The sequence below is a fragment of the Fusarium redolens genome (assembly GCF_020744475.1).
Source record: "Fusarium redolens strain MPI-CAGE-AT-0023 chromosome Unknown BKA55scaffold_26, whole genome shotgun sequence".
Taxonomy (NCBI): Eukaryota; Fungi; Ascomycota; class Sordariomycetes; order Hypocreales; family Nectriaceae; genus Fusarium; species Fusarium redolens.
In genome coordinates, this window is record NW_025763689.1 from 198,348 (window position 1) to 225,176 (window position 26,829).

The 26,829-nt window shown below is 48.4% G+C and overlaps 12 protein-coding genes and 1 non-coding gene across 13 annotated transcripts; 5 read left to right on the top strand and 8 right to left on the bottom strand.

The window, feature by feature from the left end:
* Positions 1-60: 60 nt before the first annotated feature.
* BKA55DRAFT_668052 (alcohol acetyltransferase-domain-containing protein) lies at positions 61-1,646 on the bottom strand (the record flags this gene model as incomplete). Its single annotated transcript, XM_046197873.1, has 2 exons — positions 61-1,519; positions 1,567-1,646. The coding sequence occupies 2 exons, from the start codon at positions 1,644-1,646 to the stop codon at positions 61-63; spliced, it is 1,539 nt and encodes a 512-aa protein (XP_046042390.1).
* A 2,228-nt stretch (positions 1,647-3,874) lies between these two features.
* Positions 3,875-4,727, top strand: BKA55DRAFT_584463 (uncharacterized protein). Its single transcript, XM_046194331.1, has 2 exons — positions 3,875-4,048; positions 4,099-4,727. Exon 2 carries the CDS (start codon positions 4,120-4,122, stop codon positions 4,714-4,716), a length of 597 nt encoding a protein of 198 aa, XP_046042391.1. The 5' UTR covers positions 3,875-4,048; positions 4,099-4,119; the 3' UTR covers positions 4,717-4,727.
* Positions 4,728-4,855: 128 nt separating this feature from the next.
* Positions 4,856-5,751, bottom strand: BKA55DRAFT_599290 (lysozyme-like domain-containing protein; the record flags this gene model as incomplete). The annotated part of the gene is made up of 3 exons (XM_046196374.1): positions 4,856-5,158; positions 5,216-5,346; positions 5,400-5,751. 3 exons carry the CDS (start codon positions 5,749-5,751, stop codon positions 4,856-4,858), a joined length of 786 nt encoding a protein of 261 aa, XP_046042392.1.
* A 644-nt stretch (positions 5,752-6,395) lies between these two features.
* On the bottom strand, positions 6,396-8,261 carry BKA55DRAFT_527573 (major facilitator superfamily domain-containing protein; the record flags this gene model as incomplete). The annotated part of the gene is made up of 8 exons (XM_046188937.1): positions 6,396-6,593; positions 6,659-6,893; positions 6,940-7,106; positions 7,155-7,418; positions 7,472-7,730; positions 7,785-7,909; positions 7,959-8,052; positions 8,104-8,261. 8 exons carry the CDS (start codon positions 8,259-8,261, stop codon positions 6,396-6,398), a joined length of 1,500 nt encoding a protein of 499 aa, XP_046042393.1.
* A 657-nt stretch (positions 8,262-8,918) lies between these two features.
* BKA55DRAFT_680917 (uncharacterized protein) lies at positions 8,919-10,773 on the bottom strand. Its single transcript, XM_046198234.1, has 4 exons — positions 10,252-10,773; positions 9,425-10,206; positions 9,248-9,378; positions 8,919-9,201 (listed from the first exon to the last, which is right to left on the bottom strand). The coding sequence occupies exons 1-4, from the start codon at positions 10,333-10,335 to the stop codon at positions 8,954-8,956; spliced, it is 1,245 nt and encodes a 414-aa protein (XP_046042394.1). The 5' UTR covers positions 10,336-10,773; the 3' UTR covers positions 8,919-8,953.
* A 377-nt stretch (positions 10,774-11,150) lies between these two features.
* On the top strand, positions 11,151-12,842 carry BKA55DRAFT_545920 (uncharacterized protein; the record flags this gene model as incomplete). The annotated part of the gene is made up of 4 exons (XM_046190860.1): positions 11,151-11,196; positions 11,255-12,041; positions 12,088-12,403; positions 12,453-12,842. 4 exons carry the CDS (start codon positions 11,151-11,153, stop codon positions 12,840-12,842), a joined length of 1,539 nt encoding a protein of 512 aa, XP_046042395.1.
* Positions 12,843-12,896: 54 nt separating this feature from the next.
* On the bottom strand, positions 12,897-15,401 carry BKA55DRAFT_527551 (glycoside hydrolase superfamily; the record flags this gene model as incomplete). Its single annotated transcript, XM_046188934.1, has 6 exons — positions 12,897-13,811; positions 13,857-14,259; positions 14,305-14,699; positions 14,743-14,900; positions 14,950-15,261; positions 15,311-15,401. 6 exons carry the CDS (start codon positions 15,399-15,401, stop codon positions 12,897-12,899), a joined length of 2,274 nt encoding a protein of 757 aa, XP_046042396.1.
* Positions 15,402-16,609: 1,208 nt separating this feature from the next.
* BKA55DRAFT_584472 (uncharacterized protein) lies at positions 16,610-18,068 on the top strand. The gene has a single exon (XM_046194332.1). The coding sequence runs from the start codon at positions 16,674-16,676 to the stop codon at positions 17,952-17,954; it is 1,281 nt and encodes a 426-aa protein (XP_046042397.1). The 5' UTR covers positions 16,610-16,673; the 3' UTR covers positions 17,955-18,068.
* A 1,124-nt stretch (positions 18,069-19,192) lies between these two features.
* Positions 19,193-21,014, top strand: BKA55DRAFT_527589 (cytochrome P450; the record flags this gene model as incomplete). The annotated part of the gene is made up of 3 exons (XM_046188939.1): positions 19,193-19,669; positions 19,717-20,259; positions 20,307-21,014. 3 exons carry the CDS (start codon positions 19,193-19,195, stop codon positions 21,012-21,014), a joined length of 1,728 nt encoding a protein of 575 aa, XP_046042398.1.
* A 307-nt stretch (positions 21,015-21,321) lies between these two features.
* Positions 21,322-22,806, bottom strand: BKA55DRAFT_527391 (Alpha/Beta hydrolase protein; the record flags this gene model as incomplete). Its single annotated transcript, XM_046188925.1, has 1 exon — positions 21,322-22,806. The coding sequence occupies one exon, from the start codon at positions 22,804-22,806 to the stop codon at positions 21,322-21,324; it is 1,485 nt and encodes a 494-aa protein (XP_046042399.1).
* A 104-nt stretch (positions 22,807-22,910) lies between these two features.
* Positions 22,911-24,301, bottom strand: BKA55DRAFT_668059 (uncharacterized protein). The gene is made up of 3 exons (XM_046197874.1): positions 24,190-24,301; positions 23,549-24,126; positions 22,911-23,491 (listed from the first exon to the last, which is right to left on the bottom strand). Exons 1-3 carry the CDS (start codon positions 24,242-24,244, stop codon positions 23,195-23,197), a joined length of 930 nt encoding a protein of 309 aa, XP_046042400.1. The 5' UTR covers positions 24,245-24,301; the 3' UTR covers positions 22,911-23,194.
* Positions 24,302-25,293: 992 nt separating this feature from the next.
* On the top strand, positions 25,294-26,493 carry BKA55DRAFT_717031 (uncharacterized protein; the record flags this gene model as incomplete). The annotated part of the gene is made up of 4 exons (XM_046200914.1): positions 25,294-25,575; positions 25,623-26,002; positions 26,049-26,116; positions 26,165-26,493. 4 exons carry the CDS (start codon positions 25,294-25,296, stop codon positions 26,491-26,493), a joined length of 1,059 nt encoding a protein of 352 aa, XP_046042401.1.
* A 263-nt stretch (positions 26,494-26,756) lies between these two features.
* On the bottom strand, positions 26,757-26,828 carry BKA55DRAFT_t294. Its single transcript has one exon. It is a non-coding gene; the product is annotated as a tRNA-Asp (tRNA).
* Position 26,829: the final 1 nt, after the last annotated feature.

Genomic DNA, 26,829 nt, shown 5'->3' on the forward strand with positions numbered 1-26,829 from the left:
CTCTGTACCCGCACTGAGACAAACTTCCTCCACTGACACCAACAATCTAACTGCCTATCCTCAGCTTGACATGCCACCCGCCCCAAAGTGGATACTGCCCGTATTCCCCAACTCGTTCAACCAACCTTCAACATCCGAACTCACACCAAGAGCCAATTCCTCATCAACAACCCCAACTTGCCACGTATTCGTCACAACCAGACCCCCGCCCTTAACAGAGATGACGCTGAATGTCAAAGCCGAACCAAACGTCGGCGCAGTTTGAGTAAACGTAGCACTCTCAATAGACCACTTATCACCATCGCCATCCGCTCTGCCCTGTGTAACACCAAGGTTACTGATCTCCCAAGAATAAGATCGCGTTTTACCATGGTCTTTGACGAAAGACTGCCAGTCTTTGACAAACTTGGCTAAACCGATGTGATCGTTCTTGGTACCAAAGTCCAGCTTGGCAGATAAACCGTCTCGTATAGCTTTCGCGGAGGACCAGACTGTCGCTTCCAGATTTGTGTTCATATCTGGCTTGGTTTGAGCCTCATTGATTTGTTCCCGAACTTTTGCAACGAGTTCCCCGTCAAACCTAAACGGCCAGTATGCCACGCTGTTGATCGCCGTCTTGTTCATATCGATGCTCGGATGTCCTGGCTTTTGAAATTGTCTCAGACAAACAGGTGTACCGCATAAGAATGCTGGAGCCTTGATTTCCGAAAGTCTTGTCGCCATTGATACCGCAATGAGCGCGTGCATAAGCCCTGTCAAAGTCGTGCCGTGCTGACGACAGGTGTCGAGCACAGGCTTCAATGCCCTTTTCGTAACTTTCATCGTCACCATATTTGTCTTGGATGGTTCTGTCGGTATTGGTGCCCAAGTTGCCATATGCGGTAGTTCCTTCGCTTTCATCCCAGAGATAATGTCCCGCCCGAATTCGCCGACGATAAAATGTAGGGAGACGGGTAGCTTGATCAAGTGATGCAATGCAGGCGTGAGTTCGGCGTTTGGGACCTCGAAGACGCGGTCTCTGAAGATCACGGCGTTGTCATCTGGTGTATTGAGACAAGTGAAAAAGCTGTCATGAAACATCTTGCCGCTTTTACCATCCGCTGGCGTATGATCCCAAGCAAACACCACGTCGATAAAGTTGGACTCGGCAGATTTCAGTATCGTTGCCCTCCAACCAGGCCGTGTCTCGAGATTCGTATAGGATTTGTTGACTTGCCATTCCAAGGCATCATGAAGTATCTTTTCGTATGTTTCTTGATCAGCGACCGTCCGCCATTCGATATGGTTATTCAAGTCGATTTGATCAAGGCGCACCCAGTATGGCTTTTTGGAGTCCACGTTAATTCGCCCAACCGTGAACAGCGGATGCTGGAGAATAGCGCGGGCGAATGCATTCTCAACAATATTTTGCAATGCTGCAGTATCCGAGGTAAGGAGTGCTTCGGGAATATGATAGCGACATGATATCGCGCATCCAATAATTGCTCCTAGTGAATGGTGGACAGATTGGAGGCATTCACTGAGCGAGATATTAGTTTTGGCTTTGAACGTGCAGGTAGCACTCACATAGGGCTGAGCTTCCTCAACACCTTGTCCTTGTCGTTTAGACTTTTGGTGCTCTTCTTGCTACGCAGGCGGCCGATCATGTTTATCGATATAGTGCAACTGCAACACTCGGCAGATGAAAGAAAGTTGAGTTTTTACGGATCAGCGAATTAAGCTCTTTAACTATAACCAGCAGAAGCATAACAAACACCAATTCTATACAAGGTTCATTAAAATAGTCAAACCAAGCACTGTCAGACGGTGACACGCTCGGCTGGCTTCATGGAAGTTGGACAGGGTTATTCAGCCAATCAGCTAGCCTTTTTCCGTTCGTCGTCGTGGCCCTTGTCCCTGACGCGGACGCTTGCGTGGTCGTGATTGGTCAATCATGGCTGGACTCATCCGTCGGGCTCCGCGGGCAATAGGCCCAGTGCGCGTTGTGGGATGATCTGGGACCTTTGATTGAGGCTGAGGGTGTCGCTTTACCCTACAAGGCTACGTATAGTTCGCACTCGGATAGAGTTGCCTGGAGTGTTTCAGGGGTCTGCTCAATCAGTTCATGTGTCGACATCTTCTATCACTAGAGCCTATTGGTGGATTGAGGCTTCGTTATCAACCTTGTTGGTGAGATATCTGCAATTAACCTTTAATCAGGCGATAATAAAGCTCAAGTACAAGCATCGACACGCGTCTGTTTACAAGTTATGCTCTTAGTTTGCAAAGTAAGCAGACGTAAATTTTGAGGTTGGCATTGACTTCGGTGGGTATAGGGTATTGACTTGACAGTGGCTGCCGCAGGTGAGCTCTGGATCACTGTACTCTGTAGTGTAGGTCATATCGAGGTGGGTTAGTTAATGATTCATCACCAGGGTTTAATCCAGATGATCTGAACTGACAGGTAGCCGCACATGGGAATGAGACTATTCCCTCAATTTTAAAGATAGACGTTCAAAGTTTTATTGCCCGGTCGGAGCGTTTCCAGTAGCGGCAAATACTGTCGGTAATCAAGCTCATGTACATAGTCACTTGTTCAAGTTGGACCAACTGATGTTCAAAAGTCCGCTTACGAAAGGGACACCAGAACTTTAAGGAGCTTCAACGGCATACCATCATTTGTGGCTCGGAGTCGTGTTGTTCTGATTCATGATAAACCTAATTGAAAGCATGCTCCCAGCTCCACTCCAGTTCCTCGTCACCTACTTGACTCTCTACGCTGAGTCAACACCCCCTACTCTACCGACGAACAGTGAACTCTCTTTACCTCTGCAATTGATCAATGTGTCCGGCTGTGCCAACGAACAGTGATACGTTGCCCAAATCCAGCACGCCATGACTGTCACACAGCCCACTGAACTCACGGTCTCCGTTCAGGTGTTCAGAAATCTTATAAGACAATTATTCGTGAGTAACGTGCTTCAAAGCGTCGGCGGCTAAGTTTAAGCTCGTCAAAGTACCTGAAATCGACAAAGATGGCGCCTTTGACGAAGCTGTTGCTAGTGTGCACTCATCTATTAACCCATTTCAAACTGACCTCGGAAAGGCTGACTGACGGTTAGTTGAAAGGGCGCAGGGCGTCATCCACTCAGCATCGATAAATAGTTTGAATAGGAACCCAGACACCGTTGTACCCAAGATGATTTCACTCCGGACCAGACCCTGAACGAATTGTTTCCTGACATCGAACCACCGACGTCTCGTGACATTTTGGGGACGTGCTGGGCCGATAAGAGAGAATGACTGTCGATTATAAGTTATGCTCTTAGTTTGTAAAGGGAGCTGACATGAACTTCACGTCCGGCATTGACTTCGGTATAGGGTATCAGTATTATCGTGGTGCTTCCATGATCAGCGGCTGGGGTTAAAATAGTCCATCCAATTGATCCGAATTGGACGAGGCGCAGATGTAAATAAGCATATTCATCAATTGAGCTCAAAGTATATCCGGTATGTTTGACGTTTGACGTTTCACGTTTCGCGGCCCGGCTCGTAAGCTTCCGTGGTAAGCGATGATAACGGCTTTCAAGCCCGTATAGGAAGTTGGCCGAGCTATATCATACTCTTAACGCAAGTGACTATCTTAGATATGAGCTCATCAAAATGCTAGATCATGCTGCAAGATAAGAACATAATTATTAGATGAGCTGCATGAGTTCCCAGATTTCTCCTCACTCAGTCTGACAGTGGATATTTAGACATCTATAAATAGACTCAACGGAACTTTCCATGCTTGCTATTGAGGTAATTGGCCAGATTCCCATGGCGTCCCCACAGTCCTGTCAATCTAGACCTGGCGTGCTTGAGTCGTGCCGCTCGTGTTCGGCATCTTGGCGATAACTTCGTCATTCTTCTGTTATCGATCTGTACAGTCACCAATCCTCCTATTGCCACACTATACGACAAATTCTCGAGTGCCCTTTACGCCACTTTCGCTAGATTTGTCGCAAAGGTGACGCTTAGAACTTGAGTCAGTTCAATTAAGGGACAGCCAGGGCCTTCATTCGCCGTAAGATAAGCTGGAACAGCGAATCCGCCACGATGTCTGACAGCTTCTAGCTCGCGGCAATATAAGCGAGCATGCGCTCGCAGCACCACTGCTTCGTCAACGTCCCAATACCCCTCCACATTCCTCACCAAGCTGTTCTCGACTACGTTCAAACATACGAACCCGTCTTACGACACAATCCCGGCATGAGATCTTGGGAAAAGTCACATCTAGACTATGAACTCGTCGCGAATGATCATTTCTTCGACTCATCAGATCCAGGCCAGAGTTTACGTTGTTACCAAGCTTATGAGGTAATGAGACTTGGACCCGGCGTTCAGAGGGATTTGAAATGGCCGATTATCTTCCAGAGGGTACCGAATGGGATAGTCTCGAGAGTTGATGCACCTGCGGGTGTGATTAGCTGGACACAGTGGTATGTTAGGCCAAGGCAGAGTGAAGCATCGGCAGAATCTGTTAGTACGCCTAGTACGGCTACACCATCGAGTTCGGGGGATGACGCGTGGGAGTTATATGGGATTGTGACGATTGAGGCTCATCGTATGTTGATGCCGTGGTGTGCTACCAAGTCAGAAAGCTATCAAGCTGCGATTGGACAGGGGATGGTGGATGATGTATGTTCAAAGTTTAGTTCTGGAGAGATTTCACGACAATACGAGATGCATTAAGTGCGTGCTCATGCTCACTCCCCGTTTGAACTCTGGCTTCGTCCTCCTAGCTAACATGAGTCATGCTTCAAGCCAAGGAAGCCTGCGAATGCCATCAAGTTTGATTACCCCAGACACCACTCAAGGGGCTTGAAGAGCATTACAGGACTTGGCACCTCTTCGGTAAAGCTCTACGGCGGGTTGGCTTCCGGGCCAACTCAATCTCCGCATTGCGTCGACGAACCAAGCCCGGAAGCCTTTGGCCACTGGCATATACCCACTGAGGTAGTTCCTGCGAGATGACCGTGTTGGGATCTTCCCCGTTGTTGAGACGTTCAACAAGAGTTGACGATTCAGCATTGCCGCAGCCCATGTTGAATGCCCAACTGATGAGAGCGCCATATTGGTTCCTGTTGAGCCTTGCTTTGCTGCTCAACATGGCTGTGATGCAGACTTCGAACTCCTTCAGAAGCGAGTTTGTTAGTGATAAAGACCCATTCTGCTAGCGATGATAACGAACCTCCATGTCATCTGCCAATAATTTCTTTCCATTCACCACAGAAAGCGGGATGGGATACTTTACTTCACTACACTGAGGCGCATCACAAAGATGACCGTATCCAACGGTTGGATTGCCAGTTGGGTCGTTATCTGCGACAGTCAGTCTTAGTCGAAGAGAACATCGCCTAAAGGATTTGACTCACAAACATCGGGTCTGAATCCCTCAAAGCTAGCGATGAGGTTGACAGTCGCCGCATTCGACTTGGGCGATTTACACGAACGGCACTTTGAAGTCACGTAACCACTTGATCCTGTAGCGACGTAGTAATCGGAAACATAACATCCGAACGTCGTCTTGTCCCAGAGGGTGTTGCCTTTGATGTTGGTGCCCTCCGTTTGGCAGGTGATGGTTACATCAGTACCCTTGGTGAACTCTCTCTGGATAGCGTGACTTGTAGTTGGACCGCTGCGACACCTGACGTCTTTGTCAGTGATGAGAAACGCGCTCGTGACTGAGATAGCCAGGACCAAGATGGTGAGGAAGTGGAGTGCCATAATGAACCGGTAATTGTGACTGACAATGACATTGGCAATGACGAACAAGAGGCTTGTTGGGTCTTAGCATGACATGATGCATGCGTTCTCTCTTATATCTGCAGACATTGTCAAAATTTCTGGACAGGACGTGGAGGGTCGGTCATACAGTCGCGGACTTACAAGGCCCGAAAGAGATACGAGCCTGTGAAGACGGGTAAACAGCTTCATTCAGACCATTGTCCATGCATAGCCGACAGGCGGAGAGTTTCCGGAAGCAGCGTTCGAAATAAAGATGTTTGTATTACCCCAAGCATGCGTTCCAAGGCTTTATTAGCCACAATGGTGGCTCAATACCGACAAGGGGTATGCAGTAAGCCTTGGCCTGCCACGTGCGAAAGGAATAACTATTTCTGGGGGTCAAGGACCGAAGGAACTGTCCTGGAATCTCAACACTTCAGCTTGGGAGTGAAGGGATTTGGAAAAGATGAATTGCGTGAGCCGTAGTGTCAAGAATCTCCATAATAGAGCATGGGCCTATGAGTACGTTGCTACAGAGGGAAATTGTATAAAACTATCAGTGGTGTGTAAATTGCATCTGCTTGGAATAATAATATTAACTGTCCGGCTCCGATGAACTGTCCTCTCTCACCTCCTTGCAATGCTTAGTAAACATAACGGAAGTTGAGGTTCTTCCTATCAGTAACATCAGAGATCTCAAGATACTCCGTCTCATCCCGAAGACCAGAGCTCGTCTGTTGAAGCTTATCGCGTCGCTTATTCTCAGCGATCAAAACGAATCGGAGAACAATCATGGTAACGGTCGAAATGCCGAAGCAGACCGAAGTCGCCAAGAAACCGCTCTATAATCCATGATGTCAGCTTTATTCCACATAAATACCTTGGTCTTAATGACTGGTCGACTTACCGAGTACTCGGGGGCCTCTCGGGGGAAGAACAGAAAAGGGCCGATGATGTTACCAGTTGTGTATGCCATGAACATCATCGCGGAGGCAACACTCTTCTTGGTAAAGCCAGCGACGTTGGAAGCAACCATTGACAAGGAAATGGGGAAACCAGCAGCAAATGCAACGAAGATCCACAGTCCGAAGAGTTGACTTCCTTGGTTGGGGCCGTAGCGAACAAGAAGCGAGCCAGCCAAACTATTACAGTTAGATGGTGAAGTTACACACGGTCGGAGATGCTTACCTGATCAAGCTGAGGCATGCGCCAATAATGGTTCGGTAGCCGTTGAAACGACTGCAAAGGTATGTGGAGCCGAGGGCGAAGAAAGCAAGGATAGCACCCATGGGCATGTTGAGAAGGTAGACCTGGAAACGGCTGAAGCCGAAGCCTGCCATGACAAGACTGCTGAACTGTACCACTGTTAGTGTACTGACATGCCGTTGGATCATATCGCTTACTGTTGTGTGTGCACCATTGGGAATGCTGAAAGCAATTTGGAAGACCATCAACAGCAGGACATTAGGGTCCTTGATGACCTCTCGGACCTGCTCCCACTTGAAGCTGTTGTTCTTCATACCAGTTTGGTTGCTTCGAATACGATCGACGGCATCGATGCGTTGTTGTTGATCGAGGAAGCGTGCGTTGTCGGGGGTATCGGGGAGGAAGATGGCTAGGACGATGGCCCAGACGAGGGTGATGAGACCGAAGATGATGAAGAGCCACTGTAGACAAAAGTCAGTCACCATGCAGGAACAAATTAGGCGGGATGACTTACTCTCCAAGCCTCGAGGGCACCACCAATATGAGCGATACCATAAGCCAAAAGACCTCCAAACGAAGTTGCAATGGCATTACCCAAGAACCAAATACCATGTCGGAAAGGTTGTTCCTCACGCTTATACCACATTCCAGTGATAAGGGAGAAGCCAGGCGAGATGGAGGCTTCTGCTACACCGAGGAAGAAACGAGCGACTAGAAGACCGGGGAAACTTTGGACTGCGGCGTGGCAGCAGAGGATAATGGCCCAGGCGAGACTGCGAAGCGTTAGCAGGAGTTTGTGGATATTCAGATAGTTGGAGGGTATTTACCTTGATCCAGCGAGGTATTTGCCCAGGGGCAGACGGACCATTAGCCACGACGCTGGGTAGCTGAAGGCGAGGTAGCCGAAGTAGAAGGCGCTGCTGCACCAGCTGTATCTTGATCCGACGAGGTCCTGACGATGTCAGTGAATGTTAGGTACTCCTCGATCGATGTATACTGACCAAGTCGTCGATGATGCCCATGATAGAAGCAAAGTTGAGTGACTGCTTGTCAAGGAACTGGAGTGTATATGATACGAGAAGAAGGGGCATAAGACTTGACACCAACGTTAACACTCTTCATCTCCACGTGTGAAGGGCTACTTACCAAAGATCGATTCTTCGAAGAACCTTTCTTCCTCTATAGTGGTTATCAACTCCCTCCTCCGCAACCTGCATCGACCCCTGAAGACTCAACGTCTCACCCATCTTAGCATCAGGGTCCTGAGCCGGGACGTTAATCTTATCTTCTTTATCAGAAGCCATAATGTTGAAGTAAACTGTAATAAATGTTGAACGAAAGAACAAAAGTTGAAGTTTGATGATGAGTTGGGAGGAATCGAAGCCAGTTAAGTAGATATCCAAGCGAGCATCTAGATCCAGTGGCTTTATCTCTTGTTCCCAACTTGGATAAGATATCTCCACCCCCGCATAAACTCCAGATAAGTCTGGGGATTTTATCTCAGCACTGACGTTTTGATCAAGGAGTGAAGTAACATTCAGAGGTTGAGAATTGAAGTCATTTCACTACCCGTTTAAAAGAGCCGTACTGCTAGTTTCTCCAGCTCGGATATCATCGTGTGATAATTGGTTGAGTCGGCAAAGTAAGGTTGAGGCGTTGCCGATTGGTTGACTCGGCTAATAGATAGTGTCGGCCATCTGTTGCGACAGACCCGACTTTTTGGGAATGATGCGCCGGAATGCAGGGGCGGAGGAAGGCGAAGTAAGTTATGGGGGATAGGTACGCTGATAGTTCCCCATCATGGTTCCGCGGCGGCGAGATAATGAAGATGCATTATTTACAATGTCAGAGACATGCATATGCAGGCTTGTCACATGGACGATATCAACAATTACTCGAAGGGGAATCACTACGCGGTCTCCCTTGCTACGACAGAACTCTAATTAAGATGACATAACAGTATAATCAAGGCTTCTTATCTCATAAATTAGGCGATCTAAAGTCTGTAACCAATCGGCTCAACATCCCTCTTAAACTCATCCCTCGCCTGATCCATCAACTCAGGCTGACGTAACATCTCACAAGCAGTAGCTGCTAATCCCTTTGCACAATCCAAGGCTCTCTCGAACGCTTCCCTCGTTCCAGCTGCTTCCGCAAATTTTGGTGTATGAGGTTGAATCATAGGATCGTCTGTTCCGACGGCGAACATTGGATGAATACCGGGGAGGCAGTATGTCACGTTGCCTGAGAATGTTAGTCGTGCTTGCAGTTGAGGACGTATTGGACTTACCCATATCTGTTGATGCACCCATTGGTGGCTGATTCGCGTCTCCGATGTAATCTCTGCCAAAAGCCTGCATGTGTTTTGTAAACTCGTTAGACATGGAGATATTAGGGCGAAGCTCCATATAATCTTGATCTCTGCTTCTTGTCAGCTCAAGTCTCTCCCCCAAAAAGGTAAACTCACGATTCACAGCTGCACTTGACTTCACACCCCGTCGCAATAGCCCCAGCCTTGAAGCAAGCCTCAACCCTCCCCGTAAGCTCCTTAATCTGATCAACACCCGCCGCTCTCAAATAATACTCCAAATTCGTCGAATCCGGAATAATATTCGGTTCAGCACCTCCATTCCTAATAACACCGTGAATTCTCTCTGTTGGTTGAATCTGCTGTCTCAGCAGTGAAATGTTCACATAAGATGAAACAACCGCATCGAGCGCATTCTTCCCATGCCAGGGCGTATTCCCCGCATGAGCATTCTGTCCCGTGAATGCCACCTTCATCTGCCTCCTCGCACTCGATCTCGCCGCCGAAACACCATCGATATTCTTCTCCCCCTGCGGCGACAACCTCCCTGTAGGATGAGCCATTAAACAAGCATCTACACCCTCGTAAGCACCTGCTTTTATAAGATGGACTTTTCCACCTCCGCCTTCTTCGGCCGGTGTACCGAGGAGACGAACGCGGCCGGGGATGTTGGAGGAACGTATTGTTTCGGCGGTGGCGATGAATGCGGCGATGGAACTTGTTGCGATGAGGTTGTGGCCGCAGGCGTGGCCTAGACCGGGGAGAGCGTCGTATTCTGCGTTGAAGACGATGAGTTTCCCGTTCTGGCCGGATTCGACTTCGAAGGAGGTTTGGATGCCGTAGGCGGAGCGTTTGACGTTGTAGCCGAGACGGTGCATGAGGTCGCAGATGTTGTCGTGGGCTTTGAACTCTTTGTAGTTGAACTCTGGGTTTTCATGGATCTAACATGTTAGATGAGATTTGTCGAGGCTGTTGGAGTGATGCACCTTTTTGCAAATGTCTGCCAAGTCCTGCTCATGATGAGCGACAGACTTGGAGATCTTCTCGTAAAGCTGCTCGTTGGAAGACATGTTGCCCTGTTCGTAATCACAATGGAGTTACCCCAGGAAATAACTACCCCGGGCTTGGCCAGCTTATAAGAGCTGTGTCTAGCTCCTGGGTCATGACACAATCCAGGCTGAATTCATGACGCCCGCCAACATGAATCAGGAAACTCCGCGAGACAGAAAGTGTCCCGCTATGGCTATTTTCGGCTAGTTTTTCTTACAGGGACCTTCAGGGGGTCTGTGTGGCAGTTTTCCGACGGGTAACGTAAACCGACGGCCACTAAAGTTAGCCGAGGGGTCCAATGAGAAGTTGGGGATGTGTTATCGCAGTTGAGGCTGATTATGAGGAGAAGATTTTCTCGGGGAGGATGAATAAGCTGAATGTCCTTCATATTGTCGATTTGTGTTGCAGGAAGAGATAATGAGATCGTTTGACTTGTCGAACCTGGTCTTGGATACAATGTAACTCGGATACACGGTTGTAGATCTTATGTGACAGAATATACAATGAAACGAGAGACACAAAGAACTTGGGAATAGTAATCAGGACTAGCTATTTCCGTACTAACACAAACTCAATTCATCGGCATCTTCCCCCGACATCCCTCATCCTTGGAACATCCCCCATGCAAACCATCTCAAATTTCTGCCATCTCCCCAATCCCCAATCCCCAATCCCCAATCCCAAAGCCCCCGCTAAGCCCAGACTTTAACGCCCTGAGGAAGAAAAAAGCTGATTCAGTTCATGTTGCATCACAATTACACAACATAAACGAAGTACACTATCCCATGTTATCTGCACAGCGCGTCTCTATTCCCGGGTCATATCTCCGCTCGCCATGCCCTCCCCCATCGCAGATCGCCGAAAAGCGCGTTCCAAAAACGGTACGCTCGGGACACAACACCCTCCTCTCCGATATCGCTACTCACAAAATATTTTCAGGTTGTTTAACATGTCGTATTCGAAAAGTCAAGTGTGATGAACAAAGACCTGTTTGTAAACGCTGTGAGAACAGTCCTAATAGGTGTGAATGGCTCGAACCAGGCCAAGCACTCAGTGCAAGGGGGAAAGGGGTTTCTAGTCCTGCGTATGGAAGTCCGAGGTTCCTTGCTTCGAGTGAATCGCCTGCGAGCTTTGACTCTGGAAGTCCTGCTTCACCGGCGAGTTATGAAGGACAACGGGTGAATTTATCGGCGGCGCATGTACCGCTTGCGAATTCGCTGCAGTTGAGTGAGCAGGACAGAGCGGCTTTTGCGTATATCCCTTACTCAACCATGGTGGTGAGTTATGGGAAACTCTGGCCGTGGAGTTGTTTCTCGTATATCTATGCGAATATCGCGAGTCTGTATCCTGGCGTGATGAGGAGTTTTATCGCGGTTGCGAATATGGAGTTACGAGCGAAGGATTTGCTTGAGGCGAGTGCGTCTTCAGAGAGGGCGAGTCGGCTTGGGGCTTCGGCGGCGGTGCATTATACACAGGCGTTAAAGGATTTGTCGTCGTTGTTGGATCGTATTTGTCAGACGCCGGAGCAGGATTGTGATATTGATGCGTTGTTTACGATGTGGTTTTTGATCATGAGATATGAGGCTTGTGATTCGGAGACTACGGGGGCGTCGTTGTTGCATCTTGATGGGATACGGTTGTTCTTGAGGCCGTATTTGCGGGATGATGGACAGGCGACTGAGAAGAAGTTGCCTTGCGTGGCTCAAGCAATGCTCCTGTACACATTGTAAGTCGACTTGCAGCAAGGATTGTCCTTGTGCTAACGGAGATAGATATCTTGATGCCGACTCAGCAACTGGCAACATGAACAGCGGACAGTTTTGTCTCGACTTTCTCTCCCGCGACGTTCATGACTACATCTCACATGAACACCTCTTCCTTAGTGTCCGATCAGCACTTCCTAAGATATGGGGTGAGCAATATCCTATATCCGAACTCCTCGATGATCTAGAGAACTACCGGCCCTTACGCCTCTATCATCTATGTCAAGGTTCCAAGCTTGAGCTCCTCAGACTAGCACGGTCAACAACGCACGGTGGATACGACGATCTGAAGAAACTCTGGCGACATGTCGAAAGCTTTGGTGACGTATGACAGCCCATACAGTCTAGAGATTGATATTTAACTAACGATACAGGAATTCGCCGACATCCTCCTCCTCGCCAAAAAGGCACCATCCTCCGGCGGCAAACGCCTCATGTGGACAGTCTACTCCGCCGCCCTCGACTTCCACGCCCTCCAAATCCTCTGCTCCAGCCTAGACACCTACAACGAAACCCCCTTCAAGCCCGAGCCCTCCCTATCCTACATCTTCACCGTCGCCACAAAAGCTCTCGAAGAAGATCCGCGTCAGGTTTACCGCTTTATGTGGTCACTCTCCGTGGCGCTCAGTAAAACAAACGGGCATAGTAGTCAGGTTTGGTTATCTACGCAGCTTGCTAAAGCGAGGGTTCTATTACCTAGATTTGGAGTTCCGGGGTTGATACTTGAGCAGTGTGGGGGTTTATGTAACGAGGGGACACAGTAACTCGTTTGTTTATTCTTGTATCATTTTGTAATTAACAGTTTATAGATTTGGCTTCTAAACTTCTATGTTGAAGGATTCTGTTAGGGGGAGAGTGCGGCTGCTGGAGCCAACGAAAATGGTGTAGTTTCCTGATTGAAGAGTCCAATCTTGCTTGACGACGTCCCAGACGCTGAGGTCACGTCTTGTGAGTTCGAATGGAATCTCGACAGATTCTCCCTTGCTGATCTTGACCTTTTCAAAACCGCGGAGTTGCTTGGGTGGACTATTCGGAATGGCAACGTAAAGTTGAGCGACTTCTTCGCCGTCTCGCTTTCCAATGTTGGAGACGGTAGCTTGAACGGTAGCAAAAGTACTCCAAAGATTGTCATCAGCAGCTGAAGCACTCGCCTCCTCAACCTTGAGTTCCAAGTCAGAGTACTCAAACTCAGTGTAACTAAGGCCATACCCAAACTCAAATCTCGGTGTAACATCCCGATCATCAAAGGACCGGTAATCAAGATACACACCTTCGGTAAAATCGCACTGCGGATCCTTACTCCCTTCCTCCAATCCACAAGGCTTATACGGAGTATAGTCGCTCTCATTCTTCGCCAACGTATACGGCAACTTTCCTGAGAAATCTGCCTCACCATAAAGAAGCTTAACAAGCGCCGCGCCACTATCTTGTCCAGGGAGATGAGCGATTATAGTCGCGGTGATGTTGGGATGTTCGATCCATTGATCAACGAGACGAATTCCTGCTGCGTGGATTGCAACGATCGTGTTGCGGCATTGCGACGCGACGTTGAGGATCAGGGCGTCGCTGAAGTCGTCGTGAAGACCGTCGCGGTCCCATCCTTCTGTTGCCATGGCGTTGATGAAGATGAGGCAAACGTCTGTTGCGCCGTTTACGTCGGGGTTGGAGGAGGTGAGATCCCAGTTCACCCAGCTTCCATCCTTCGCAGCCCTTTGTTGGATTGCGCTGAGGGGCTATGTAATGTTAGTAGGTTCTCAAGAGTGAGAGAGGAGACTTACATCGCTGATATAAGGCGGCGAATTAGCAGCTGCCCTACCTCCAGAAACAATAGTCCCTCCCTTGGCAGCTTGATCAAAGTGCTCTTCAGTCCCAAGAACAGCCTGTCCCATCTCCGGCGAAGACGTATATCCCAGTTCAAAAAGCTTATCCGTATTCTTCGTCTTGGCAACGGTAGCGTCATACCCAAAAACAGAGATCATCTTGGGCTTTGCCGCAAAGGGAAGAGTTTTGTTCTCGTTCTTGACCAGTACGTGCCCTGCGATAGCGCCCTCGAGCAAAGTTGCTCGTGATTCAGGGATGCGCGCTTCGACTTGTTCGTGGGGAAGGGAGAGGTTCTTCATTCCGATGCCGGGGGTTGGGAAGTCGATGTCTTGGCCGACGAGATACCAAGCAGCCAGGATTCTACCACCATCAGCAATCACTCACTCGGTGTTGGGAGAGACATACCTTGTAGCCATATCCGTAACCCTCTCCTCCTTAACAGTCCCATTCTCAACAGCCATTGTCAAATTCTCCCCCCAAAATCCCCCCATCGGCATGACCATATCAAGCCCCGCATTCGCACTCTCAAGGTTATGCTGCGCATTCCAATCCAACAAGACAAACCCTTCAAACTCAAGCTCAGTCTTCAAAATTCCATTCATGAGCTTGCTGTTCTCGCAGGCATATGTTCCGTTGACGCGGTTGTATGAACACATCACCGATGCGACGCCTGCTTTTACGGAGTCGACAAAGGGCCAGAGGTAGTATTCGTGAAGAGTCTTGTCGTCGATGTTGGAGGATACTGCTTCGATGCCGAAGTAGGGACGGCGGTAAGTTTCTTGTTCGTTTGCGATGAAGTGCTGGGATTGTTAGTGGTGGTGGTGGATGTGACGGGGTACTGACTTTGACGTTGGCGATGACTCCGGCGTCTTGATGGCCGATGATGGACTCTGCGCTGAGTTGGCCGGTCAGGTACGGATCAACTGAGAAGCCCTCCCAGTTTCGTCCACCAAGTGGTGTTCTTCCCAAAGGTCCAACATTGGGCCCAAGAAGAACGTTCACTAAACATGATCAGCCCACGAAACATGCCGCTTGGGTACTGGTACTAACCTCCCTTGGCCTTGAACTCCTTCCCCATATAGTACCCCCGCTGATACGTCAAATTCTTATCCCAACTCGCACCAACATGCAAAGCAGAAGGATACGAGTTCACAAAATCCGTGGCTCTCACTCCATTACCCGCATCATGTAGACACAAACCCGGCCATCCAAGACGCGGTATCGTACCAGTATTACCAGCACAAACATTATCAGCCGCGAAGCCACGCGTAACATTGACTTTTTCTTCAAGCGTCAATCGATCCACAAATTGGTGCGCTTTTGCGTATGCATCTTTCCAAATTCCTTTTCCAGTTCCTTGCGCTGTCGAGGGTTAGCGCGATCAGGGGTAAGTTTATTAGGCGGACCTTACGCGAAGGATACTCCTCTGGAGGAATCTCGGCGGGAAGAGAGAAGGAAGACGTGGCCTGCAGCGCAAGACACAAGAGTTTAGTCGACCACATCATGTCTGGAACTACCTCACAGATCCTCATCTTGAAAGAGCGGAGGTGTTGTTGCTCTGTATTTATCAGTTGATCGCGTTACCTGAGCTTTGTTGCATGAACAGCGAATAAGCCGGCGATTAACCGATGTGCCCCGTAAATACGTCATTGGACGAGGATTGCGGAAACTCCGTTGTTCACCGCCAAGAGATGGGGCCAATCGGAGGGCGGGCCGGTGGTACAGGGTATGTTGTGATGCTTTTTGGAGTTGTAACCCGGGGCCCCGGAGGATGATGTTCCCCCACGTGGAGTACTGTAAATGTCATGCTGTTTATTGAAGATCGTCAATTGAATGGGGGGTTTTTTTTCTTGAATTCATCTTGTTATAAGTTTATATTTTTACCCGGATGCAACGTTGCCGTCAAGAGTTCGTTTACTCCACCTGAATCGTCGCCGCCCTGTTTGAGTTGGCCTTATAGAATTAGCATTATTGAGGAGTAACTCCGTTGTCATGCGATTCGGTATCATAAATAAACACCTCAGTCCACTTGAGCTGTTATAGGTCAACACGACATGAAGTAAGGGACTCTCTCTAGACTAACTATAGAGAGAAACGACTGGTATTAGGAATTGTCTACTATGAGTATCGACACCACCACTTTCAATTGCTTACCATTATCGCTGATACTTGTACATCGACGTGGCACGTTGAGAGCAATATTAGATGCACTTTCATTGCAACTCGACGTCCGAATTCTCCGGTCTCGAAAGTCCGAATGCCATTAGGCTGTAGATCTGATATCCCGAAATCTCCTGCCGCCGTTGACGATTGATATGAACCCGAGCTCTCGCATCATGGGGTCCAAGTTACACAAGGACGGAAAACTCGGACTTTTCTTCGCTCTGTAAAATGCGAGCGGCGCAGCAACCGACCTTAGCCGATACAACCCTTTCTATTTCCAAAGTGAGGCTGTAGTCGTCGCGTCTATCACTGGCAAACAGCGCGAAGCGAACGGCATGTAAGACGTAGTTGGCTGAACACATTGCTCTTTATTCGCCTAAGCAGATCTGCTGATGAACGCCTTCGATTTTGAGGCCCTCCAAAACGCAACTCATTGATGTCAAGATAATCAGGCTCTGCCTACACAATTGTGTGGACCAATCAGGTGACCTTATATTGAGATCGTTCTAAGGCTCTTTGAAGCACATTCCAACTATGTTAAGTCATTATAAATTGAAGTTTCTATCTCGTATCATAATGCTTTGTTCTATCAAGCTCGCACATAATACGCCATGGCTACTGTTGGCCCTTCAGAACTTCGTTCGGTCTCCAACCATGCCGAATCAGCGCAAAGCTCTCGCTCGCCAGACCCTCCCACACAGTCAAGATCCTGTCGAACAGCATCTCCTAACTCACTAAGAGGTCTCTCATCAGGACAATGTCTTACCAGGATCCAAAGCCCTGGAAGAAGCAACGGGCGATATTCGCACACCTCATCAGTATTTTCGCCCAAGTCCCCATCTCGAGCATCCTCACCAGACAGTAGTCTGGCTAGCCCTGTCAAGGAGCCTAGTGCCACTGGTGTTGAGGCCAAAGAATTACAACCGGACCTCCCCAAGGCACCGCAACATTTCTCAAGAGTTTTCAGCATCCCTAAAGCCCTTTTTGAGATGCATGATAGCTACAGAGAATGGCACTTTAGCATTGCACCTAAGCAGAATGTGCAAATGCTGTTGATGGATCTTAATGAAGAAACAAGTCAGCGAGAAAAAGCTGAACAACAGGTTAGATATCTCACTGAGCGTCTAAGTTCAGGCGCGGAACCAGGACCTAAGATTCAGCCCTCGGTACGGCAACAAAGAGGTTCAGAAGTAGAGAAACATTCTGCTTCGAAACCACTATTTTTTAAAGAGCGAGACCCAAGACGAAGGGGGTTGATTGAGAACAAAGAGAATAAGTCGTTAGAAGAGAGGTTCAAATTACTGGTGGATTGGAGTGACCAAGTCCAGGAGGACAATGACGTGACTCAAGACGGCAATAAATTGCTTCATGATCTACTTGACGAAGCAAGCAAAGAGATTAGAGAACTGAAGGCGAAGGAGAAGGTGTTGGAGGGTGACAAAGCAAGACTCGAAAAGCAGCTCGAACAGAGCCGCAACCAGAGGGCCTCTAGGCGCGACAGCTATACACAGACTGAAGGGGCATACCACGAGTGGATCGCTGAGCTACAGCGAGGAAGTGATCGACTTGGTCAGGAAAACACTGAGATGCGATCCGCTCTCGAACAACCTCAAGACGAAGATAGCCCATCAGAGGAACAAGAGAGTCAGGCAATGAAGGCACAGACAAAAGAGGAACAAACGAAGACTTCAGCTCCCGGGGAAGAAATTGAGGGCGCGGATAATGAAATGGGAGGCATTGCACGAGGACGTAATTCAACGACACCACAGGACACCGCTACGGAAAACGAAGCCTCAACGATGCCAGTTGCACTTCCAGTCAGGTCGGAGACAGCAAGAACCATACGAATCGACATACAGCAGGGTTTCAACAAAATATTAATTGAGATTTAAGAACGAATAGCGATTATCCTAGACAGCAAGAACCATACGAATCGACATACAGCAGGGTTTCAACAAAATATTAATTGAGATTTAAGAACGAATAGCGATTATCCTAGACAGCAACGAGATAGCAGATGACGAGAACACCAAAAGCGACGACAGCAGAAGGAGTTACAAAGAGATGAAGGACCTCGTAAACGCCGTCTCCTCCCCGGTCTCAAGTATGGGCAGACAAAGCGAAGTCCATCCCAAGTCTATCGCAAGCGGCATAGATCAAGTATTTTAAACGCCATGAACGTCGAACCTTGATGGATTTCTTTCAGTTCCTGAGATACATGTTTCCTCGCCCCGCTAAGCGATCATAGCGGATAGAAGTTAAGTTTGCCACCAATCCTCTGATCTTGTTTCTCTCTAGGTAATGTATGTAATCATTCTCTGCAGGACCTACCCTGTTATCGCTCCTTTAAGTCAGCCTGGAAGTCAATTCTTTACGTACGGAGGATGCGATATCGTTTCCTTTCTCGGATTGTATTTAATACCTCTTATAGATTGATACGTAACAAGAGAGGAGATTCTATTGTCAATTCAACACACCAGATTGACTAGGTGTATTGATCATCGTATTCCCATTCTGCTGTTGACGTAAATGCGCAGTCAGCATGGAGTTCAGCCCTGGCCTGGGCGGGAACGCGCGGGAACATCCCGAACTCTATAGTGCGACGTTTCATGTAAGGCCGATAAGCAGTAACCCCCAATCTCATGTCAGTGATCAATCCCGCTTACCTCAGACGGCGACAACCATCTCGAAGGAATTTCCCGATCTAGACATCCCTCATCTTTTTCGCTTTCGCATTGGATCCTTCAAGGCACCGCGATGGAACCCTCCTACTGGCTGTCTCCGGTGCACAATCTCTAGCAATCGGTAATGAAGAACTAAGTTTGCTATTGAGAAAAGCCATTGATACCATTACGGCCCTCGTTGTCTTCTGTTTGACGTCCCAAGCCGCTAAAAGATGGCATCGCCCAACCCCGCAAGCCTTACGCCTCCACTAATGAGAATACGGAAGTAGGCTGCGATGAACCAATAAGGTGGCATTCAATGCACATGCAAAATCCCAGCAAGGTCGGCAATTCCCTCTCAGAATAGAGTTTGCTGTCCTCTTACCGATTGTGCCGTTGATAAAGTGTATAAAGACCTGTTACGCCTCAAATCTTGTCAGCACATTTTCCTCCTGCAGTTAGCGATTATGCTGTCCCGTATAATTGAGCTATCGGAGCGCGCTCCAAAAGGCTTCACACTAGCTCTAGCCTTCTCAATCCTCAGCGCGCTTTACCTCCTCCGACGATTGCTTCTTCCAAAGCCAATCCCAGGCATTCCATATAACGAAAATGCAGTCAAATCCTTCATGGGCGACATCCCCGAGTTCAGAGACGCTCCCAATCGTCGAGAATGGTGGGCTCAGCAACCTGCTCGGCATCAATCACCAATTGTTCAGGTCTTCATGCGACCTTTCGGCGCACCGTGGGTTTTCGTGGCGGATTACTTTGAGGCATCGGATATCTGCATGCGTCGATTGAAGGAGTTTGATAGGAGTAATGTGACGTGGGAGCAGTTCAATGGTGTTGTGCCAGGACATCACATCACGCTGAAATCGTCGGATCCGAAGTTTAAGAAGAATAAGGAGTTGATCCGTGATTTAATGGCACCAAGCTTTCTTCAACAGGTAAGGAGACACATGCTATACGTCAGTGTGTTTGCTGACTTAGATAGGCCTCGGCTCCGGAGATCCATGAAAAGTTTAGTAGTCTTCTTAAGCTTTGGGATCGTAAGCTGGAATTGTCAGGTGGCCGACCATTCGACATAGCTCAGGACATCCACAATTCAGCACTCGATATCATCCTCGGTGCTTCCTTTGGCATTGATTCTGGAGACGGACAAATTGGCAGGCAACTCCAAGAGCTCAAGGCGAGAACCCTATCAGGTGGACAAGATGACCTCTTCGAGTTTGAGGATGTTCCGCTCGATAATGAGCAGGGCTGCTTCACGACTCTTGCAGACAGTGTCGGCCTGTCCATGAGATCGCCCTTGCCCACCATTCACCACTTTCTCTACCGGAATCTGTCCTCCAAAATGCGACGGGCGAGGGCGGGGCGTGATAGATTGAGGGATCGTGAGATTGGCAAGAGCATCGAACGAAGAGAATCAGGCCAACCACAGCGCTGTGCCTTGGACAATATGCTTGCCCGAGAGGATGTAATTGCGGAGAAAGAAGGACGTAAGCCGAATTATCGCAGTCAAACTATTATGAGCGAGGTATGTTACTGTTTGTTATGTGAGTGGAATTGGCTAATTGTCGGAAGTTGATGGGATACCTGGTCGCTGGACATGAGACGACTTCAGCTGTTCTCCGATGGGGAATGAAGTATTTAACTGCCAACCAGCGTGTACAATCACTGCTTCGTGACGCTATCCGAAACGCACACGCAGAAGCCGTAAAGCAAAACAGAGTCCCGACAACTGAGGAGATTCTCAAATCTCATATCCCATACCTCGACGCTGTCATCGAAGAAATGCTAAGGCACTCACGCGTCGCCCCAGTCACCGTTCGACAAGCAACCACTGACACTGAGATCCTCGGAAGGTTCATTCCCAAAGGAACAACAGTTGGCTTCCTCGGCAATGGCCCTGGCGTCATGATGCCTAGTATCCCAGTCAACACGGAAAAGCGATCTGAAGCTGCTTCGGCGCACATGGGAAGGACACAGCTTTTTGATGAAGAGGATCTTGGGCAATTTGTTCCTGAGAGGTGGCTCACGACAAATGTTAATGACAAGGGAGAGGAGGAGACGGTGTTTGATCCTCAGAAGAGACCGGCGCAAGCATTTGGACTGGGTCCACGTGGCTGCTTTGGCAAGAAGCTCGCTTACATCGAGATAAGGATATTTCTTACCCTTTTCTTCTGGACGTTTAAACTGGAGCCGATCAAGCCTGAGTTGGCGACGGAGGATGAGATGCTCGCGTTGACGCGGTCGCCGAAGAACGTGTATGTCAAGTTAGCCAAGGTTTGACGCTATATTGAATTGAACTAGAGCTATAAAGCAGCATTCGGGTGTACGACTAGATAAATATGTAGTGTAATGGCAAAAAACATACAACAGCGGGTATTCGCTAGTCGTCACCGTCCTAACTACTAATCCGCCCCTTATCAGCTTGTCTATGGGAGAGCAGACGGGATCCCGAATTTTCTGATAGGTGTGGTCGTATGTGATTGAACGAGCCCGTAATTATTGTTATCCGAGATTGTTTCGATGACAGTTCACCAACATCGGTTGTGTGATAAGCAGCTCTCGATATCCACCAGAACAATACTTCAAGCTAGACCGCCCCAGGGTTCTGATAGGTATATTCTGGAGCTCCACTCCACTGGAGATGTCCATTACTTCCAAAGAAATGCCTAGTATCGCCCAACCATCCGCTGACATATGATCTCTCAAGTCCCTTTCGCTGCTTCTTGCCCTGGAACCTGCCCTCCAACCAAGCCATCCAAAGGCTTCGAACACCAGAGATGATTGGAGTGTGACCAAACTTATCGACATACATGTAACTCAGTGAGCTGTTGGGGTACAAACTGGCCGTGTTCCCGACAGTTTCGTTGGTAGTCGAAGCTGCGATGAAGACATCCTCGGAACCTTGGATTACCAAAAGAGGACCTGCGAATGGCTTGTTCCCGACAATTCCAAGCTTGTCAAAGGCAGCAGCGTGGTAAGAAGCGTTATACCAGTCCTTTTTCTCAAATGTACTCTGCGATTCAGTAAAGAATAGTTGCTGCCCAACTGCAACACTACCCCCGATCTGCTTCATCAACTTCTGCCTCGTAACACCCAGTGGGGTCAACCATTGACTGGGGTTGAAGTCAGGAAAGATACTCGACAACGCCACAGATGCACTGTAGCTGCTGAAGAGTCGGGGAGTAGACAAAGGTTTTGTGACGGGCGCAATCGAGATAGTGCCCACGTATCCCTTCAGAAGGTCCTTAAAAGCTCCTCTGCCACTGGTATCTTTTCCTTTGGCTAGCGCCTCCGCTGCACCCCAAGCAATCCCACCGCCTTGGCTATGGCCCATAATGGCGAACCTACCGCTGAGACGGTTTCTGAAAGCCTCAAGGGCTGCCTCCATCGCAAAGAGAGTGTCTTGTGCACCAGCAGGTGTTGCAAAGTACTGATGCGGAATGTCACTTCCATCCCATGCCTTGTCTACTCCAAGACCCGCAAAGTCCGGTGCAACAACTGCATAGCCTTCTTGTGCAAGAGAAAGGGGTACGACATTCTCGTAGTAGAGACCACGATGAGCGGAAGGTGCAGAGTCGATGAAGAAACCAGATGTTCCATGGGCCCAAAGAATAGTGGGCGCTCTACCACCAGACCCTTGTTCGAATTGACGGGGCAGAAACGGCCACAAGATATACGCACTTGCAGGAATAATAGTTCCGTTAAAGTTACGAGTCGTATAGAGGATTCTGCTAAGGGACGATCCAGGTGCAATGGAGAATGGAGCTGGGTCCGTTACTTCCTGTACTTTGAGAATCTGACCAGGTCGAAGGTCAGTCGGTTTATCAGGAAGGTTATAGAAGTCATCTTGTGTAGGACCACCGTTTGCAAGACTGGATTGATGAAAGTTGATGACGGTGTTGATACTGCTGGCTACAGTCTCTGAAAGGTTGGCTTCTCTGATCTGAGCTGGAGAGAGGGAGAATGATGAGTTGAAGCCTGTTGAGAATGGCAATGCTGGGGAAAGGTTTTGGGTCTGGATAGCTCCAAAGAATGACGCTGAAAGTAGAACTGAGAACGTTGAATACTTCATATTATTGTCTTGTTTCGTGGGATCACGACTAGAACACGACCTGATAGAAACAGGAGAAATGATTAAACTATTGAGCAGAGCAAAGGTCTTTATCAAATTCTTCTCCCTTTCCATCATGACAAATCAGCGAGCTTATTCACGTCATATCTTTATCGAAGGATCTATCTAATGTAACGAGATTCTCGTCTCAATGTATCTATGCTGACAAACTCAGGTAATATGACATTAAAACCCGCATAAAGTCCGCACAGAATCCGCTTCAGATCCGCAATGCACTATAGCCAAGAGTAAGCCTTGTACACCGCGAACAGTAAGCATGTCGTTTACTAGTTATGACCATGAGCGACAAAAGAAGCCAATGTTTTCTCTATCATAAGATGAGTTTGCATCATTCTCTCATTCCCTTCGCCTCCAATTGTTTCGCCAACTTTTCTTCCTCCTCATATAGATGATCATGCGATCCTTCGGCGACAACAGTAGGATATAACGCTTCCATCGGCACTTCTCGCACGCTGACCGAGTTGCTCTCTTTGTTTCCGATAAGCATCGCCTCAATGATGTTTCCATCGCCGTATTTCTCTTCAGTTAGAACCTGGAACATGACATTGGCGCATTGCTCTGGGGTAAGTGTCAGAGTGTCAGGTCGGACTCGATCACGGCAATACTCTGGATGAAAGATGGGCGTCTGGGGATCTGATCAGCGAGATCTCAATAGCAGTTGACAGCCGGAGGATTCACTCACGTATACAGCACCAGGACAAACAGCTGCATTCCGAATGCCGAATCGCTTGCGTACCGTCGACAGTGACTTCACAAAACTGACAATAGCTGCTTTGCTAGCGAAGTAAAGCGGCGTCTGTAACGAGTGAAGGTAACCTCCGCAGCTGGCAACCCAAAGGAGGTTACCTTGCACGTTACGGTTCAGAAGCCAGTAGTCCATAGCAATCTGAGCCAATCTGATAGGCCCCAATGCGTTCACAGCAAAGGTCTTGTACACTCCCGGATTACCGTCAGCCTTATCTTCAGATAGAGGCGAGACTCCGGGAGGATTCCAGAAAGTGCTTGATGGAGGTTCGTAAATGCCAGCGCCATTGCAGACGATGTCGATCTGTCCAAGCTTCTCAAGCGCTGCGTCCCATAAAGATGAGATTTGGGCCCAATCGCTAACATCAGTCTTGTGGAAGTGAACAGTGGGCTTGCTGTCCTCAGTGATCACCCATTTGTTGACGAGCTCCTCTGCTTCAGGGCGGAGCTTGAGATCAGCTATAATAACAGAGCATCCATTTTCAAGAAGCTGTTTGGCGAAGGCAAGACAAATTCCTAGAGCGAGGTCAATTGTCCATTTAATGAGATGAGACGAGACGATAAGGAACCATGGCATACCTGAGCCTGCGCCAGTTATAATAGCATTCTTGCCCTTGACGTCGTAGACAGACATATTGAATAGCTTAAGTGAAGGAAGAAACAGATGAGACAATAAAGCGAGGGGTAAAAGTAAAGATCGCTACTTCGTGTTGAGGGACGTGCTTCATTTCTATCCTTGTTAAACCCCTCAGTACCCTTGAGTTCAGCTCGTGGTCAACGAACCCTGGCATTCTGAAGCTGCATGTCTGAACTTTGTCACATTCTATCTGGTGCTTCCCGTTAGAGTCGATCTTCGACACAGACTCCTCTCAGCCTGAACCTACAAATCGAGGCTTGAATATGTAGATGCCATTACCTTCTCCTTTTTAGTGCGAGAAAATGGCAACAACTCGTTTTTTCGAATCGGTTTCAAGGCGCTCGCTCAAGACCAAGTGAATGATTGGCGGTATCTTACCAGCCAACAGATCATACCATCAGGCCACACGCATACTGCCAGTCCCCCATGCGCTCCCCTGACGCTCGTATGCATGCCCTGTTACGAAATACTCTGTCATTCGTGCACAAACCAGAGAGTAGATTGAGATTACCCACTTCGGGTACTCCCTCGCGTTGGTTCCGGGAGACAACTGACCCCGATACAGGGGCAAAGGATTCGTGGCTTGCAAGGGTACCAGATCTGTTCAAATCCAGTCTGGGGACGGAATCAATGATTCCCAGGCCGAATGTGCCTAAAGGAAGCTCGATTAGTATTTTTGATCAACAGGCCGTTAATCAAGACAGATCGCAACGTATATTACAGAAGAATTGATGGCTTGATTCGACTTACCGTTGTCTTGTTATCTCTTCTCTCGTCGACGTCTTGTTGGCCCTCCCAGCTAGTAAACTTTAATTCTCATCACCGGGAACTGATGCTGGTCTTCCGATGCATAATTGGCAGCATTTTGGCTAAAGCTCGACACATCAATAGGGCTGGTCATCCAACCGACAACGGTAATTACTCGCGGATTTATGAGCTCTATAGCTAAGTACTCCTGTATCCTTTGATATCTGACATCCAAAAACTCTTTTTTTGTATTATCCTACATCAAGCAGTCGAGCTTCACGATATAGCACCTGCCTATTATGGCAGATGTTTCGGAGACATGGCACACAGTCAAACCGGCGGGTCTTGCTGCAGCTCTTCTCGCTATCACCATCATATTCACGCCACTGATATTTGTTGTTGTCGGCTTGAGAATATGGGTCAGGGTGACGCATCACTGTTTCGGCCTTGAAGATTGGCTCATGTGCATTGGAGCGACTCTCAACTTGGTGCACAATGGAGTTGTTATCTGGGGCAGTTTTACCGGTATTGGAACACCAGACTCAAAGCTCAACACGGCTATGGTGATGGAAGGCTTCAAGGTGCGTTTTCCAGGCGTGGGTAGTGCCCTTTTTAATCGTGCTTTTAGGCCGTGACATTTTGGCAGATCTTCTACGTCAGCAGCTCCCTCTTCATCAAAATCTCCATTTGCGCTCAGCTATTGCGCGTAACAGATAACCAGAGAATCAAGATTTTTCTTTGGGGCTTGATAGCTTTGACAGCCCTCATTACACTGACAGCGACAATTATCGGCCTAGTCAGGTGCAGACCGCTCAGCGCATCGTGGGACCCAAATACAGGAACATGTCTGGATCAAGGTATCCTCTCAGTACTGACCTACGTTGTTTCGGGCATCAATATCGTGGTGGATTGGTCTGTTGCTATAGTACCCGTCATCATTCTATGGAATATCCAGATGCACAGGACTCTGAAGACCATGGCGAATGTAGTAATGGGGATTGGCGCTTTGTAAGTCTTCAGCCGATACATGATGGTTCTCACTGACACACCGTAGGGCATCGGTGGCAACCATTATTCGGCTCCCGTACTCTCCAGCGTATTCTCAGCCCTCTGATCAACTCTGTAAGTTTGGCTACATAGGTACAAAGTTCAGAACTGACGATGTTCCAGATGGCATCGGAAACATCATTTTATGGACAGTCGTAGAATGCAGTCTCGGAATTATCGCCGGCTCAATGCCCATGCTTCGAAAGCTCTTCAAGGCGCTGCGCAAAAACGACAGTTCATATGCCAGAGGCACTGAAGACATCAATCTCGTCACTATTGGCCAGGTTCGTGGGAAACACCATCCCATTTATGATGGGGATGTCAGAGCTACTGTTGCTGCTGGAGAGGATCGAGAGAGCGACAGGGATGATGAGAGCACAAGGCAGATAATCAGGGTTACAAAAGAGTTTGAGCAGATATCAGTGATTGAAAAACCTCCTTCTGGATATTAGTTATCGCTATCTCGGAAAGATAGGTCTAGGTAACACAGCAAAAATAACACCTTTTGATACACTTGTACTGGTCATCCTCAGAGTCACCTTTGAGTCTCTTCAATCATTTGTTCGACATATGAATGGCAGTATCCTCAAATCCAACCCATGATATGACACAAGTGGCAGAGGAATGCAAAGGAAAGAATCAAATGACAAGCAACAAAGTGACTTGCCTATAAAGGAAAAGGGCAAAAAAAGATTCTGTGTATTACAGATGGCGACTCTCCCGCCGGGAATTGAACCCGGGTCTCAAGCGTGACAAGCTTGCATACTGACCACTATACTACGGAAGAC